The sequence below is a fragment of the Acanthochromis polyacanthus genome, chromosome 23, assembly GCF_021347895.1.
Source record: "Acanthochromis polyacanthus isolate Apoly-LR-REF ecotype Palm Island chromosome 23, KAUST_Apoly_ChrSc, whole genome shotgun sequence".
Classification (NCBI taxonomy): Eukaryota; Metazoa; Chordata; class Actinopteri; family Pomacentridae; genus Acanthochromis; species Acanthochromis polyacanthus.
The window spans coordinates 350,293-367,934 of record NC_067135.1 but is presented as its reverse complement, the minus strand read 5'-3'; the positions used below and the strand labels follow the sequence as shown (position 1 = coordinate 367,934).

Here is a 17,642-nt window from a genome sequence, read left to right as displayed (position 1 = left end):
GTGCGCTGACTGGTGCATGGATGAGCTCAACAAATGAACAAAAGCACGTTCATGGAAATAAATACGGTTGTTTGCATTGACAACGAGCGACTTGTGGATCATTGAAATGCAACTTGTTAACAAGGGAGCGAAGCGCGTCAACTAATGAACGGCCGGGGAAGACATCTCAGTAACGAGCAGTAATCACCAAGAGTTACATAAATGATTTAACAACTCAAAAAATTACACAATGCAACAATACAAAAATAAACACACCGCTTGTTTTCGTTTTTGGCAGCGTCCTAATCAACCAGCATAACGTACAAAATGTGACACTGTCACAATTTAATGCCGTGAAGTGAAATTCAGCGTAAAAACAAACCAAACCACAGATCATTTCCAATAACTGAATGGATAATGTGAAAGTGTTATATATATTTCTCGCTAAAAATGTCATCAAAATGTTTTTATCTGTCCAAACTATCTTAAAATAATGCATTTTCCACGGAAAATAAAAGGAATAGCCGCCATGTTTTCATTTTGAGAAGCCTGCAGCAAGCAGTCACATGACCCTTTGTCAGACCCATAGAAAAGAATTGGGGGGAAAAACGTGAGCATCTCACAATTTTCAGGGCCAAATTGTGAGATTGTAACGTTTTGCATTGTGGACAAACGTGACTATGTCACAATTTGATGTGAGACTGGGTTGGCTGAATATATATATGGCCACTCCACCACCTTTTCTTTGTCGATCAGTTCGAAAGACATTATATCCTTTAATGTAAATATCTTTATCATGGACAGATTGTTTAAGCCACGTTTCAGAAAAGACTTCAATATCAGCATTTGTTGAGTCTATCCAGGGGTCTGTTTCATGAAGCAGGTTTTACAAACTCTGAGTTTATTCCTCAACTCTGAGTCGATCTACTCTGAGATAGAAAACTCTGAGTTTTCGGTTTCACAACGGCTGATTTGAGTTGGTTTAATTAACTCGGAGTAGTTTGACCCGGAGTTACGCGCGTGCACCGCAAGTCTGAAAAGACAGCATCAATGGAACCCCGATTCGACGAGTCACCATGGAAACGGGGAAGCGAAAGGCTGCGTTTTTGAACGGGAAGTTTTTAACGCGCTCATATGGCGAGTTTGAACACGTTTTTAGAAAGAAGTGCAACACCGCTGCAGCTGTAAAAGAGAGAGAGACGGCGTGGAGAACAGCCCGGATCAATGCGTAAGTTTAAATGTAGTCCTTTGTAATCGTAATAATATTACAGGAAATAACTGTCTGAATGGCAGAATATTAAGTTATTTCATTTTGGTGGAATCTCACGGGGCAGCAGCTTAAGATGAATTACAGGTGAATTATGTTAACTACTGGAACATGAACTGAACTATCTTTTATTTGTAGGAAATAAAGAAGAGCAAATGAAATGTGTATCATGTCTTTATTTGCTGTGGTGGTGATGATGGAGACTTAAACTCTAAAGTGATTATTGCATACGGTGTCTCTGACTGCTCTGCTGTCCTGGATAGCTGCAGGTGGATGGGCTCATCATCTGGGTCTTCAGTTTGTAGGGCAGGGTGTTGCTCTCCTCTAATAGTGGTAATATTATGAAGAACAACACATGCCACAGTAATATCACAGGCCCTCTCAGGGGTCACCCTGAGGAGACGTAGGCTCTGGAAACGGGCTTTCAGCAGGCCTATGGTCATCTCCACCCGGGCTCTGGTCCTGCAGTGAGTCCGGTTGAAGTTCTGTTGGGGGCTTGGTTCAGGGTCAGGGTATGAGGTCATCAGCCTGGGTTGTCATGGTAACCCCTGTCACCCAGCAGAAGGCCATCAAACTCTCCTGTAATGTATAGTGGATACATCAGAGTATATTAAAGGAGGGAGACAAGAGAATTCTATTGTGAAAATCTTTATGCTGCTGACCACGCTGCAGTCTGTTGCTCAGGTTAGACTCTCCATAAATCCTGGAGTCATGAACAGACCCAGACCACGTGGCCTCCACATTAGAAATGATGTATGCAGCATCACATCTGATCTGGACAGTGCAGAGAATGACAGATGTTGAACTATGATGCAGTCTTTAACATTTAGAAACAGTAGTCAGTCTACCTGTAGCCTACCTGCACATTTATGCTGTGAATGGACTTCCTGTTCATGATGTGAGGGAGCTGTGATGGGGATGTGTGTGCATCTATGCAGCCAATCACACTGGGAAATCCTAAAAGAAATTAAAATGACTGATCCCAGTCTGAGGCTGCAGCACAATGTCATTAACAGAATATGATTTAAAATGAATGTAACAGATCTCTGCATCATTCACCTGTAATCCTGTGGATCCTCCTTGATGTTCTGACAGGTTTATGTCCACAATGACGAGTAAAAGTCATTTCAGAGCCAGGAAAACTTTTCTGACTGTCCTCCATACAGTTGTCTTACTCTGCATCTCTGACATCATATAAAAACTTCCATTTGCAAAGAACCGCAGCGCAACACACAATATCTGCTGGATGTGAGAGCATGACTGGTTGGTAATGTAAATGTAAGGACGGATTAGGTTGTTTATGTAGATTATGGACTTGAAACGATTACGAAACGGTACCGCTCAAACCGATAATTGTCCGGAAATGCGAGAACATTTATGCTCGGTCTGATAACAATCTACCGACGAATATTTAATGATCTGTGCAGTAATGCTGCTCCTTTATCCACTGGATCGTTAATAAAAGCTGTTCTACGCCAAAACTCGCTCGCTTACTGACTGAATGAATGAGGAAATGAAACAGCGTGTGGCTGAAAGAGGGCGGAGACGGAGAGAAACTGGAGGTTTTCTCAGATAAACCTGCTGGTGACCAGGTTAGAGTCATAGAGTCTGTTACTGCGGTAACTGACCCAGAGTTGAAGTTACCCCTCTTTGTGAAACAGGCTAGAGTTACCCCTCTGTCTCTGGGTTAAGTTACCTCGCTTCGTGAAACGGAAAACTCTGAGTTTCCCTCATTTCAGGGTTAAGAAACTCAGAGTTTTCACTAAACCTGCTTCATGAAACAGGCCCCTGGTCTTTATCATGTCCAATTTAGAGACTAAACTCTGAACACTGACATGAATAATCCTAAGACCAGATCTAGCTTTAAAATCTGTAGGTACAAATGTACACAAGAGACACACAACACAGACACACAACACACACAAAATACACTCTGGAGAGGGTGAGACACACAACATACACAACACATAAAATACACTCTGGAGAGGGTGAGACACACAAATTACACAATATATACACAACACAGACACACAATATATACACAACACACAAAATATACACAAAATACACTTTGGAGAGGGTGAGAATGCACACAGATGCACTCTGCTACACTCTGCTGCTGTTTTTAGAACGTGTCACTCTGTGTTCTGAAGCTGACGTCTCCTAAAATAAGCTCCACCCGGCTGACATCAGCAGCTTATTTTTAGCTCCTCACTGCTGCTTTTAGAAACCAAACCTGCCCAGCCTAAAGTTTATCACATCTGCTGACACTCTCCACAAAAACACCTGCAGGACTTAGATCTTTATTTACCAAAGACAGACCATGGATGGAGAACGAGTGGACAACCTCCAGATGTTCTCAACACATCCACACAAAACACCAGCAGTCTGATGCAGTCCATCCATCCATCTGAATCAGATGTCCAAACCACCTCCACTGGTTCCTTCAGAGGTGAAGGATCAGCAGCTCTACTCTGAGCTCCCTCCAGATGTCTGATCTTCTCCTCCTATCTCTAAGGCTGAGCCCAGACACCCTACAGAGGAAGCTCATTTCAGACGCTTGTATCCACGATGTCATTCTTTGGGTCACTACCCAGAGCTCATGACCATAGGTGAGGGTTGGAACGTAGATGGATGGTAAACTGAGATCTTCTCCTTGAGGCTCAGCTCCCTCTTCACCACGACGGTTTGATACAACGCCTTCATTACTGCTGACGCTGCAACAATCCACCTGTCCATCTCTAGTTCCATTTTCCATCACTCATGAACAAGATCCTGAGATACTTGAACTCATTTGTTTGGGGAATCAACCCCCCCCCCCCCCACCCCCCCACCCCCAACCCAGAGGGAACAACCCACCAGTTTCCATCAGAGAACCATGACCTCAGACTTAGAGGTTCTGATCCTCATCCCCACCGCTTCACACTCGGCTGCAAACTGCTCCAGTGCTGCTGAAAGTCTGAGGAACCAACGGAACCACATCATCTACAAAAAGCAGAGATGTGATCCTGAGGTCCCCAAACCAGACACCCTCCTCACCCCGGCTGATCTTTGAGATCCATAAAGACCACAAACAGGATCAGAGACCAGGGAAAGCCCTGGAGGAGTCCAACACCCACTGGAAACCAGTCTGACTTTGTCCTGAGTACGTGGACACAGCTCTCAATTTGATTCTACAGGGACCGAATGGTTTGTATCAGAGAGTCTGGTACCCCATACTCCCTCAGTACCCCCACAGAGGTCCTCAGGGGACACAGTCATAGACCTTCTCCAGATCCACAAACCATATGTAGACTGACAGGTTGAATTCACATGACCCCCTCAGCAGGTCCTCAAGAGTAAAGATCTGATCCATTGTTTCACAACCAGGATGGAATCCACATTGCTCCTCCTGAATCCGAGGTTCTACAATCGGTCAGAGCCTCCCTTTCACCATCCTAGAGTAAACTGAGGCTGAGAAGTGTGATACCCCGGTAGTTGGAACTCACTCTCTGGTCCCCCTTTTTGAAAATGGGAACCACCACCCGGTCTGCCACTCCGCAGGTATTGTACCTGATTCCCACGCCACATTGTAGAGATTCAATTCAATTCAATTCAATTCAATTTTATTTATATAGCGTCAATTACAGTCAACTCGTCTCAAGACGCTTTACAGAACCCATATGCCTGACCCCCAGAGCAAGCCCAAAGGCGACAGTGGCAGGAAAACACCCTTTTAACAGGGAAGAAACCTCGAGCAGAACCCGGCTCTATATAGGGGGGACCCATCTGCCTGCTGGCCGGGGGGGTTGAGAGGGACAGAGGAGGGCAAGGGGGAGGGATGGGAGAAGAGGGAGGGGTGGGAAAGCAAGGAAAACACAACACACATTTGGATACATGTATGACAGGATATGTGACACAGACAAAGTATAAGCTAACATTGAAAACTGACTCATAGTTTACTCTGATGATGTACGGCTCTGACATTAAACATACTCCATATATAGCTAGCAGTAAAATTCAAACAGTATGTAAGTTAGCATAACAGTATAGTGAAGGCGATGCAGAGTTGACTGGTGGAAAAAGGGAGTTGGAAGCAGAGGGCTGGAGGAAGGTCAGCAGCAGCATCCCACAGTGGACATGATGGAGACTGGACCAGCTGGTGGAACATCAACCACAGATCTGAAGCATCCAGCTCTGGGACCAGGGACACTCGGAGAAATAGCACAGGGGGAAACAGAGTGAATGTACTGCAATAACGGTATACATATTAAATGTAAAGGTAGATAGAGAAGGGCTCAGTGCGTCAAGAAAAGTCCCCCAGCAGCCTATAGGCCTATAGCAGCATGACTAGAGGCAGAACGAAGGGACGTCCAAGAGGGAGTCAGCTGTGCAATGAAGACACAAGCCGAACCCCTGTGGGTCACCCAGTCAGCCCCAACTATAAGATTTGTCAAAAAGGAACGTTTTAAGCCTGGTCTTAAAAATAGAGAGGGTATCTGCCTCCAGAACCCAAACTGGGAGCAGGTTCCACAGGAGAGGAGCTGATAACTGAAGGCTCTGCCTCCCATTCTACTTTTAGAAATTCTAGGAACAACAAGTAAGCCTGCAGCTTGAGAGCGAAGAGTTCTACTAGGATAATAAGGTACTATCAGATCTTTAAGATATGATGGAGATTGGTTATTAAGAGCTTTATATGTCAGAAGAAGGATTTTAAATTCTATTCTGGATTTAACAGGAAGCCAGTGAAGAGAAGCAAGTATAGGGGAAATATGATCTCTTTTGCTAACTCCTGTCAGTACTCTCGCAGCAGCGTTTTGGATCAACTGTAGATGTTTGAGAGAACTATTTGGACAACCCAATAATAAGGAATTGCAATAGTCAAGCCTGGAAGTAACAAAAGCATGAACTAATTTTTCTGCATCACTCTGAGACAGAATGTTCCTGATTTTTACAATATTACGCAGGTGAAAAAAGGAAGTCCTACAGACTTGCTTTATGTGTGAGTTAAAGGACATGTCCTGGTCAAAAATAACTCCAAGATTCCTCACAGTAGTACTGGAGGCCAACGTGATGCCATCCAGAGTAACTATTTGCTTTGAAAGCGAGTTTCTAAGATGTTTGGGGCCAAATACAATGACTTCAGTTTTGTCTGAATTTAGCAGTAGGAAGTTAAAAGTCATCCAGGTTTTAATGTCCTTAAGACAATCTTGCAGTCTAGCTAACTGATCAGTTTCATCTGGCTTCATAGATAAATACAATTGTGTGTCATCTGCATAACAATGGAAGTTAATACAATGCTTCCTAATAATATTGCCTGAAGGAAGCATGTATAATGTGAAAAGTATCGGTCCTAAGACAGAACCCTGAGGAACTCCATGATTAACTTTAGTATGCTCAGAAGAGTTATTGTTGACATGCACAAACTGGAGCCTATCTGATAAGTAGGATTTAAACCAGTCCAGTGCTGTCCCTTTAATGCCAATTGAATTTTCTAGACGCTGTAATAAAATGTTGTGGTCGATTGTGTCAAACGCTGCACTAAGATCTAACAAAACAAGTATAGAGACTAGTCCATTATCTGATGCTATGAGAAGGTCATTAGTAACTTTCACTAGAGCTGTTTCTGTGCTATGATGCACTCTGAAGCCTGACTGAAACATTTCAAACTAATTATTCCTTTGTAAGTGTTCACATAATTGATTTGCAACTGTTCTTTCCAGAATTTTAGAGAGAAATGGTAGGTTGGATATCGGTCTATAGTTAGCTAACACATCTGGATCTAAAGTGGGCTTTTTAAGCAAAGGTTTGATGACAGCAACCTTAAAAGCCTGTGGTACATAGCCTGTTACTAGAGAGAGATTAATCAGATCTAACATTGAAGAATTAATTAAAGGTAAAATCTCCTTGAAGAGTCTAGTTGGGATAGGATCTAAAAGACATGTTGATGGTTTGGATGTAGAAACTGTTGAAATGAGTTCAGAGAGACATATAGGAGTGAAGAATTCTAAAGATTCATCAGGTCTAACAGCCAATTCAAAAGCATCTGTGACATTTGTAGGAAGGGCCAGATTAATTTTATCTCTAATCATAACTATTTTATGTGTAAAGAAGCTCATGAAGTCGTTACTGGTTAAAGCTAAAGGAATACAAGGTTCAACAGAGCTCTGACTCTTTGTCAGCCTGGCTACAGTGCTAAAGAGAAACCTAGGGTTGTTCTTGTTCTCATCTATTAAAGATGAATAATAAGTTGTCCTGGCATTACGAAGAGCTTTTTTATAGATTACTAGACTATTTTTCCAAGCCACATACACTTCCTCTGAATTAGTGGAATACCACTTTCTTTCCTGCTTTAAAGTCCGCAGCTGGAATTATACCAAGGAGCAAGTCTTCTCTGAGATAGAACTTTCTTTTTTACAGGTGCAACACTATCAAGAGTTGTACGCAGTGAGGCTGAAGCATTATTAACATAATAATCCACTTCTGTGGGGGTAAAATAATAATATCTGCCTTCTGATTTATCAGTAAATGTTGCTGAAGTAAACAGAGAGGGTATTATTTCCTTAAATTTAGATACTGAATTGTCAGACAAACACCTACTGTAATGATATTTGTTCTGAGCTGCTAAACAATCCTTTACTTTAAATTGAAATGTTATCATAAAATGGTCAGAAAGAAGAGGGTTCTGGGGAAATACTGTTAACTCTTCAATTTCTATGCCATAATGTGTCAACCAAGACAGTCCAACAATATCCAGAGCCTTCAGCATCTCAAGAGAGGCTTTGAATATGGACCACTCAGACTCCATGTCCCCAACCTCCCCCAGGATGCAGGAGAAACTCTTCTGGAGGTTGGAATTGAAAATCCCACAGACAGGGTCCTCCACCAGATGTTCCCTGTTCATCCTCACTACAGGTTTGGGTTTACCAGGTCTGTCCAGCAGTCTTCCATCAGAACAAACTCATCACCAGGTGGAGATCAGTTGACAGCTCTATCCTCTCTTCACCCGAGTGTCTGAGACATACGGCTGCAGGTCTGATGATACGACTACGAAGTCCATCATGGACCTTTGACCTAAGGTGCTCTGGTACCAGGTACTCTTATGAGAACCTTCTGCTCCAACATGATGTTTGTTATGGACAATCTATGACTAGAACAGAAGTCTAATAACAAAACACCATTCGGGTTCAGATGAGGCCGTTCCTCCCAATCACCTCCTCCAGGTTTCTCCATCATTGCCCATGTGAGCATTGAAGTTCCCCAGGAGAACTATGGAGTCCCCAGGTGGTGCCCCTTCCAGGAACCACCCAGAGACTCCAAGAAGGTTGAATACTCTGAACTGCTGTTGGTGCATCACAACAGACAACAGTCAGAGTTTTCCCCTCTGCAGCATGAAGTCTCAGAGAAGTGACCCTCTGGTTCTCCAGGGAGAACTCGAACAAAACGGTTCTCGGCTGGGGGTTCTGAGTTTCCCCACACTCACCCTGGGCAACTCCAGAAAAGGAGAGAGTCCAACCCCTCTCCAGGATTCTGGTTCCAGAACCCTTGCTGTGCGTGGAAGTGAGTCCAACTATATCCAGCCGGTACCACTCCACCTCCACCAGCTCAGGTTCCTTCTCTGCCAGTGAGGTGATGTTCCACATCCCCAGGGATAGTCTAGCTCCTGCCTGTTGGACATAGCACATGACCCTGATTTCCGGCCCTGCAGATGGTGGGTCTACTGGGCAGTGGCTCCGTGTTTCTTCTTTGGGCTGTACCTGACAGAGCCCCACAGGATCTCAAGGCTTGGCTACTAGATATACTCTGATGAGCTCCCCCCACTCCACATTCCTGGCTCCAGAGAAGGCCCTGGTATCCCCAACCTGGTTGAGCTAGCAGCTTCTCCCTTTTATGCTTTCATTGGGGTCTTCTGAATCACTGTTAGTCTGGTCCCTCCCTCAGGACCAGGTAGCCTTGGGAAACCCTACCAGGGACTAATGCCCCAGACAACACCAGGATCACAGAGACACTCAAACCCTCCACCGTGATAAGGTGACGATTAGACTGGGGGAGAGATTTATGTGGTCTTTATAAGTACGTCAAGACAATCCACTGACTCCAGTAAATACACCTGTACAGTCCATTAATACACCTGTATGATCCATTAATACACCTGTATGGGCCATCAATACACCTGTATGATCCATTAATACACCTGTATGGTCCATTAATACACCTGTATGGTCCATTAATACACCTGTATGGTCCAGTAATACACCTGTACAGTCCATTAATACACCTGTATGGGCCATCAATACACCTGTATGGGCCATCAATACACCTGTATGGTCCATTAATACACCTGTATGGTTCATTAATACACCTGTATGGTCCATTAATACACCTGTATGGTCCAGTAATACACCTGTACAGTCCATTAATACACCTGTATGATCCATTAATACACCTGCATGGTTCATTAATACACCTGTATGATCCATTAATACACCTGTATGGTCCATTAATACACCTGTATGGTCCATTAATACACCTGTATGGTTCATTAATACACCTGTATGGTCCATTAATACACCTGTATGGTCCAGTAATACACCTGTACAGTCCATTAATACACCTGTATGATCCATTAATACACCTGCATGGTTCATTAATACACCTGTATGATCCATTAATACACCTGTATGGTCCATTAATATACCTGTATGGTTCATTAATACACCTGTATGGTCCATTAATACACCTGTATGGTCCATTAATACACCTGTATGGTCCATTAATATACCTGTATGGTCCATTAATATACCTGTATGGTCCATTAATACACCTGTATGGTCCATTAATATACCTGTATGGTTCATTAATATACCTGTATGGTTCATTAATACACCTGTATGATCCATTAATACACCTGTATGGTCCATTAATATACCTGTATGGTTCATTAATATACCTGTATGGTCCATTAATACACCTGTATGGTCCATTAATATACCTGTATGGTTCATTAATATACCTGTATGGTTCATTAATACACCTGTATGGTCCATTAATACACCTGTATGGTCCATTAATACACCTGTATGGTCCATTAATACACCTGTATGGTCTAGTAATACACCTGTACAGTCCATTAATACACCTGTATGATCCATTAATACACCTGCATGGTTCATTAATACACCTGTATGATCCATTAATACACCTGTATGGTCCATTAATACACCTGTATGGTCCATTAATATACCTGTATGGTTCATTAATATACCTGTATGGTTCATTAATACACCTGTATGGTCCATTAATACACCTGTATGGTCCATTAATACACCTGTATGGTCCATTAATATACCTGTATGGTTCATTAATATACCTGTATGGTCCATTAATACACCTGTATGGTCCATTAATATACCTGTATGGTTCATTAATATACCTGTATGGTTCATTAATACACCTGTATGGTCCATTAATACACCTGTATGGTCCATTAATACACCTGTATGGTCTAGTAATACACCTGTACAGTCCATTAATACACCTGTATGATCCATTAATACACCTGTATGGTCCATTAATACACCTGTATGATCCATTAATACACCTGCATGGTTCATTAATACACCTGTATGATCCATTAATACACCTGTATGGTCCATTATTACACCTGTATGGTTCATTAATACACCTGTATGGTCCATTAATACACCTGTATGGTCCAGTAATACACCTGCATGGTTCATTAATACACCTGTATGGTCCATTAATACACCTGTATGATCCATTAATACACCTGTATGATCCATTAATACACCTGTATGATCCATTAATACACCTGCATGGTTCATTAATACACCTGTATGATCCATTAATACACCTGCATGGTTCATTAATACACCTGTATGATCCATTAATACACCTGTATGGTTCATTAATACACCTGTATGATCCATTAATACACCTGCATGGTTCATTAATACACCTATATGATCCATTAATACACCTGTATGGTCCATTAATACACTTGTACAGTCCACTAATACACCTGTGTGGTCCTTCCACTGACTCCAGTTAATACAACTGTGCGGTGGAGTGTTAGTATGTATTAGTGTGTGTTAGTGTGTATTAATGTGTGTTAATGTGTGTATTAATGTGTTAGTATGTGTTACTGTGTATTAATGTGTATTTATGTGTGTTAATGTGTGTGTTTCAGGGAAACTCTGGTCTGGGCTTCAGCATTGCAGGAGGAACTGATAATCCTCATATTGGAGACGACCCGTCCATCTTCATCACCAAGATCATCCCTGGAGGAGCCGCTGCTCAGGATGGACGCCTCAGGTACATCAGAACCTTCAACTACAAAATCAGAACCCTCAACTTAGCCATTAGAACAGGGGTCGGCAACCTTTAACACTCAAAGAGCCATTTCGACCCGTTTCCCACAGAAAAGAAAACACCGGGAGCCACAAAATCCTTTTGGCATTTAAAATGAAGACAACACTGCATATATCGCTTTTTTACCTCTATGTCCTTGTTAATCAGTCGTGATTAATTAATTACTGTCAGAGCGGATTCTTTGGTACTGTTAATGAGGAAAAAACACTCGGAGACAAGGATGACTCAGAGTCAAAATATTCATTTAAGAATATTTAGTAAAAACGCATTGGATAGCACAGAAATGCATGCATGCAGACTCCATGTTGATCTAGCTGGCATCAGATCTGACTTAAACTAAGACAATATTCCTCTGCATGCAGCTGTTCACAACAAAGAGCGAATTCTAAACTATTACATGAGTTTTTAACTAAGAAGCTGTTGTCTTCTGATTGGTTCACACTGCCGGATGTCTTCAGTCTTCGTCCAACCACAGCCGTCTTCACCCTGTATTGAGAGTACTTTGCATGTGTGTGTATGTGTCTGCCTGAGGTGTGACTTCCTGTGAGCTTTACACAGACTACAACTCAGCTTTCTGCAGACAACAGGTCTGAGCTTCTTGCTCAATTTATGCTGAGCTTTGAGTTTTATTAATTCAGCTTATTAAATTTATATTTAATAACAGTACAACAATATCAATAATTTAATTATTTGTATAAGGCAGATTAATCTGATTTTATCCCTATTTTACTCTAGGATCCTCATAGGTTAATATAAGATTTCTATGCCTGTCCCCAATTTACTGTTAATTTAAGACATTGTTGATTACATTTTCTTTTAAGTGTTTTTCTTATGAACATTATATTTTAATCTTAATTCCCCAATATTGTTTTATGGTTTAATACTTTAACTTTTATTCTTGTTTAAACATCTAGCTGTTGTTTGAACCTTTTGCCCTGTCTCTGTCCTCTGTGAGTACGTGACAAGTTGCACATCTCTGTAACCGCAGACCCCCCTCTTTCTTCCAGGTATTGCATAGTTTTAACGGATGTTCTTTACTTTTATTTTAAAACTGTCACCTGTCCACACTAAACTGCCATCCTAGATGCTATTCTTATTTCAGTTTGTTAGTTTGAAGCGAGGGGGAGAGTTTTCCCCTCAGCTCTTTGAAAGGTCAGTTGTAACCACAAGCCTTTAGTCAAGTGGAGCATCAAGCATTTACCTTAAACACACTTTCCTTTAAGTTAGATGTTGAAACCTGCACAACCTGCTTAGATCAACACTTTTCCAGGTTATGAGCTAGAACTCAAACATGCATTCATAAGCACTTTATTACATTTGATTATAGGGTTAATACAAGTTGCAAGCACACATAATATGATCAACGAAGGTTAATGATGAATGTAAGTAATAAGTAAAAGAGTAATTAAATGATGATTGTAAGTAATGAATAAAAGTAATAACATGATGATCATGAGTAATAAGCAAAAGTAATTAATATGATGATTGTAAGTAAAAGTGATAAAATGATGATCATAAGCAATAAGTAAAAAGTGATAAAATGATGATTATAAGTGATAAGTAAAAAGTAATAAAATGATGACTGTAATTGATAAGCAAAAGAGTAATTAAATGATTATAAGTAATAAGCAGAAAGCAATAAAAACATGATAGTTTAATATATATGTAAAATGAATATTCCCCACATTACAAACCCTCTAATTAGATTCATTTTTTAAATTGTGTCCTTCCACTAATATTTATCTTACTTGGTTAATGTCATTTTTGCTCCTGGACCTCATATGTCACGTAATGTTAGCTAGAAATCAATATTTTGCGAATGTCTATTTAACTTGTAAAATCTATTTATCTTAAGCTAATAACTTTTCTCCGGTAAGTCGCTGCCCTATTTTCCAAGACGACACTCCTCTGACTGTCTGACCTGCTGCCGTGTTCTTGCAGTAACGTGTATTACCCTATCATGAGTACTTTTGACTCAAAGACGTGTCTTTCTTGGAGTGGAGCTTTAATATACAGGCTTGTCATTCTTGAGTACAAAACGATGTGAAACTACAGGCGTTGCTTCTCCATCTCCTCTGCATCAACCTTGCGCTCTCATGTCCCAGCCAGGGGAAAACCCCAGCAGCACATCCGGTGGAGTGACACGTCAAAATAAGAGCGGTAATTTCACAATAAAACTCTATATTAAAATACATTGAAACGCGCCTGAAAGGCAGAACAATTTATTTTCCGAAGTTACAGGGAGCCACAACAGAGGGCTGAAAGAGCCGCATGCGGCTCCGGAGCCGCGGGTTGCCGACCCCTGCATTAGAAGAACCCATAAGCACAGCATCACAACCCTTAACTACACCATCAGAACCCTTCACTACAACACCAGAATCCTTAACTACACTATCAGAACCCTTCACTACACTACTAGAACCCTTCATTACAACACCAGAACCCTTAACTACACTATCAGAACCCTTCACTACAACATCAGAACCCTTAACCTAAACTATCAGAACCCTTAACTCAACCTAAACCATCAGAACCCTTCACTACATCATCTATGACATCACTACAACAGTGTGTCTGGTTCCATCTGCAGGGTGAACGACAGCATCGTTTTCGTTAATGACGTTGATGTCCGTGAGGTCACTCACTCCATCGCCGTGGAGGCGCTGAAGGAGGCGGGGCCTGTGGTCAGGCTTTACGTCCTGAGGCGACGCCCACCGAGTGAACGTATCACACAGATCAAACTAATGAAGGGACCTAAAGGTAAAACAGTTCAGTTATTAACAGAATGTTCCTGGTTTATATGTTTGTTCTGTTTCATTTTAAGTCAAATCTAAAAGAAATAACAAACAACCTGTTTAGGAGATATTATATAAATCATTTAAATATGTTCCAAATTTAAAAGTCTAAGCTTGAGAAACATTTTCTTGAGGTTCTAGATGGTGTAGAACCTTGAGAACGCTCATTAAACACGCCTTTTAGAAGGTAAACAGACACGATACATACAGAACTGTAACTCTGGAGAACCCTATAAATCTGAAGAACAACGGGGAACCTGAGAAAAGTCCGAATCTGTATGTTCCTTTAACGTTCCTTCTGCCTAGTTTTTATTCCTGATGAACTTCTTTGGTGCCTAAAAGGCTAAAACTCCTCCACAGATCTCAGAATATTGATGTCAGTGTCCTTGTAGATCTCCAGGTATCTACAAAGTCTTGGTTTCTGCTGCTCTCCTTAATAGAACCTATGGGGATGTTCTACAGAAGATGTTTGAACCTGTCTATATGTCTTAGAGGTTGTCTAATTACTGTAGATGCTTCTGAACCTTGATGCTGCTGTAAAGAACCCATCAATTGTTCCAGCACACTCTCACTGCTGGATGTTCAGAACCAGTGACGATCAGTATTCCAGTGCTTACCAGTTCTGTCCCGGTTCTGGTCCAGGTCTGGGTTTTAGTATAGCTGGTGGTGTGGGAAACCAACATGTTCCTGGAGACAACAGCATCTACGTCACCAAGATCATCGAGGGTGGAGCGGCGCACCGCGACGGACGACTGCAGATCGGAGATAAAATCCTGGCGGTAGGTGACCTTCTGGTCCGCTGACTGGAACAGAACCTTCAGGATGATGTTCTAACCCCAGCTCTCACCTGCAGGTCAACCACGTCTCTCTGGAGGACGTCCTGCACGAAGACGCCGTGGCAGCCCTGAAGAACACCGGGGAGGTGGTCTACCTGAAGGTGGCCACACCCACCTCGCAGTACATCCACTCTGTGGACCGATACAGCCCCCCCGACCTGACCAGCTGTACGTACACCTGAGATGGTTTGGTTTCTCATTGAGGTTCTGATCACAGGACCAGCAGAACAGCAGGTTCTGATACTAACTGCTCTGACCTCCAAACTTTAAGTCTACTCAATCTGCAGTCCTCATGGGTCTGACTGTACCTCGTTAACATTAATAATGATCTGACTGTACCTTGTTAACATTAATAATGGTCTAATTGTACCTCGTTAACATTAATAATGATCTGACTGTACCTTGTTAACATTAATAATGGTCTGACTGTACCTTGTTAACATTAATAATGGTCTAATTGTACCTCGTTAACATTAATAATGATCTGACTGTACCTCGTTACATGTTAACATTAATAATGGTTTGACTGCACCTCGTTAACATTAATAATGATCTAATTGCACCTCATTAACATTAATAATGGTTTGACTGTACAGATTAATAGCAGTCTAATTGCACCTCGTTAACAGATTAACCTCGTTAACAGGTTAATTACAGTCTAATTGTACCTCTTTCACCAAATAACAGGTGACCCGGTCCTGGTCTGTGGGTCAGAGGTCTAGAACCTTGGTTGTGGTGTTGACCCGTGTTCTGGTCTCTGCAGCCTACATGGAACCGGACTACATGTGTGATTACCCACAAGCCCTGCCTCCTCCGTCTCCACGGCGATACTCTCCCATCCCCCGCGGCATGCTGGGAGAGGACGACTACTCCAGGGAGCCTCGGAGGGTCTGCGTCCAGAGAGGGACCACCGGCCTGGGCTTCAACATCGTAGGAGGAGAGGATGGAGAAGGCATCTTCATCTCCTTCATCCTGGCTGGAGGACCAGCAGACCTGAGCGGGGAGCTCCGCAAGGGGGACCAGATCCTCAGTGTGAGTACCAGAACCTTTAGAACCTTTAGGACCAGAACAGATCCTCAGTGTGAGTACCAGAACCTTTAGAACCTTTAGGACCAGAACAGATCCTCAGTGTGAGTACCAGAACCTTTAGAACCTTTAGAACCTTTAGAACCAGACCAGATCCTCAGTGTGAGTACCAGAACCTTTAGAACCAGACCAGATCCTCAGTGTGAGTACCAGAACCTTTAGAACCAGACCAGATCCTCAGTGTGAGTACCAGAACCTTTAGGACCAGATCCTCAGTGTGAGTACCAGAACCTTTAGAACCTTTAGGACCAGAACAGATCCTCAGTGTGAGTACCAGAACCTTTAGAACCTTTAGAACCAGACCAGATCCTCAGTGTGAGTACCAGAACCTTTAGAACCAGACCAGATCCTCAGTGTGAGTACCAGAGCCTTTAGAACCAGAACAGAACCTTTAGAAGCAGACCAGATGTTTAGTCTGAGTACCAGGTGTAATAACACTATATAGCTGTAGAGCGACACCTGGTGGTCAAACACAGGAACTGAAACCAGGTTCATAAATGTGTGTGTGTGTGTGTGTGTGTGTGTGTGTGTGTGTGTGTGTGTGTGTGTGTGTGTGTGTGTGTGTGTGTGCAGGTGAACGGTGTGGACCTCAGGTATGCTACTCATGAACAGGCAGCAGCAGCTCTGAAAAACGCTGGACAGACGGTGACTATAGTGGCTCAGTACAGACCTGAGGGTGAGAACACAACAAAAACACAATAATATACACAATGACACACAATATTACACAATAATATACAATAATACACACTACCACACAGTAACAGACTGAACCAGATGTCCATTGGATGGATCTGTTTCTGTTTGTACATGAAGTTTAACTGGACTGAGATTCTGAAAAAATATACACATGAAAATGTGTGTGTGTGTGTGTGTGTGTGTGTGTGTGTGTGTGTGTGTGTGTCCAGAGTACAGCCGTTTTGAAGCTAAGATCCATGACCTGAGGGAGCAGATGATGAACAGCTCTTCTGGAAGTCTGAGGACCAACCGTACCTTCTACATCAGGTAAACCAGGACTAGGTAAACCAGGACCAGGTAGACCAGGACCAGGTAAACCAGGACCAGGTAGACCATTAGGTAAACCAGGACCAGGTAGACCAGGACTAGGTAAACCAGGACCAGGTAGACCAGGACCAGGTAAACCAGGACCAGGTAAACCAGGACTAGGTAGACCATTAGGTAAACCAGGACCAGGTAGAACAGGACCAGGTAGACCAGGTTTAGGTTGACCAGTTCCAACTAAACCAGGTCCATGTAAACCAGGTTCAGGTAGACCAGGTCTCATCAGACCAGGTCCAGGTAGACCAG

The 17,642-nt window shown here is 42.4% G+C and overlaps 1 protein-coding gene and 3 long non-coding RNA genes across 14 annotated transcripts in view; 1 reads left to right on the top strand and 3 right to left on the bottom strand.

Annotated features, from left to right (window-relative positions):
• Positions 1–17,642, top strand: part of LOC127532391 (disks large homolog 4-like) — a 50,394-nt gene that overhangs the window by 23,255 nt on the left and 9,497 nt on the right. For all 4 annotated transcript variants that reach the window (XR_007939775.1, XM_051944005.1, XM_051944004.1 and 1 more), the window contains 7 exons: positions 11,436–11,560; positions 14,208–14,377; positions 15,055–15,191; positions 15,266–15,416; positions 16,012–16,280; positions 16,908–17,010; positions 17,243–17,339. Coding sequence is in view for 3 of the 4 variants with exons in the window: in XM_051944005.1 (XP_051799965.1) it covers positions 11,436–11,560; positions 14,208–14,377; positions 15,055–15,191; positions 15,266–15,416; positions 16,012–16,280; positions 16,908–17,010; positions 17,243–17,339 (1,052 nt within the window). In the remaining variant the exon portion in view is untranslated. The remainder of the gene's footprint in view (positions 1–11,435; positions 11,561–14,207; positions 14,378–15,054; positions 15,192–15,265; positions 15,417–16,011; positions 16,281–16,907; positions 17,011–17,242; positions 17,340–17,642) is intronic.
• LOC127532398 (uncharacterized) lies at positions 1,405–4,016 on the bottom strand. The gene is made up of 2 exons (XR_007939847.1): positions 2,306–4,016; positions 1,405–2,203 (listed from the first exon to the last, which is right to left on the bottom strand). It is a non-coding gene; the product is annotated as an uncharacterized LOC127532398 (long non-coding RNA).
• On the bottom strand, positions 9,215–10,976 carry LOC127532399 (uncharacterized). The gene is made up of 4 exons (XR_007939848.1): positions 10,890–10,976; positions 10,260–10,322; positions 9,546–9,818; positions 9,215–9,461 (listed from the first exon to the last, which is right to left on the bottom strand). It is a non-coding gene; the product is annotated as an uncharacterized LOC127532399 (long non-coding RNA).
• Positions 16,235–16,901, bottom strand: LOC127532397 (uncharacterized). Of its 8 annotated transcripts, none has more exons than XR_007939843.1 (3): positions 16,615–16,901; positions 16,411–16,530; positions 16,235–16,352 (listed from the first exon to the last, which is right to left on the bottom strand). It is a non-coding gene; the product is annotated as an uncharacterized LOC127532397 (long non-coding RNA). The 8 variants fall into 8 exon arrangements; XR_007939840.1 differs by having other exon boundaries at positions 16,411–16,490; XR_007939842.1 differs by having other exon boundaries at positions 16,624–16,901.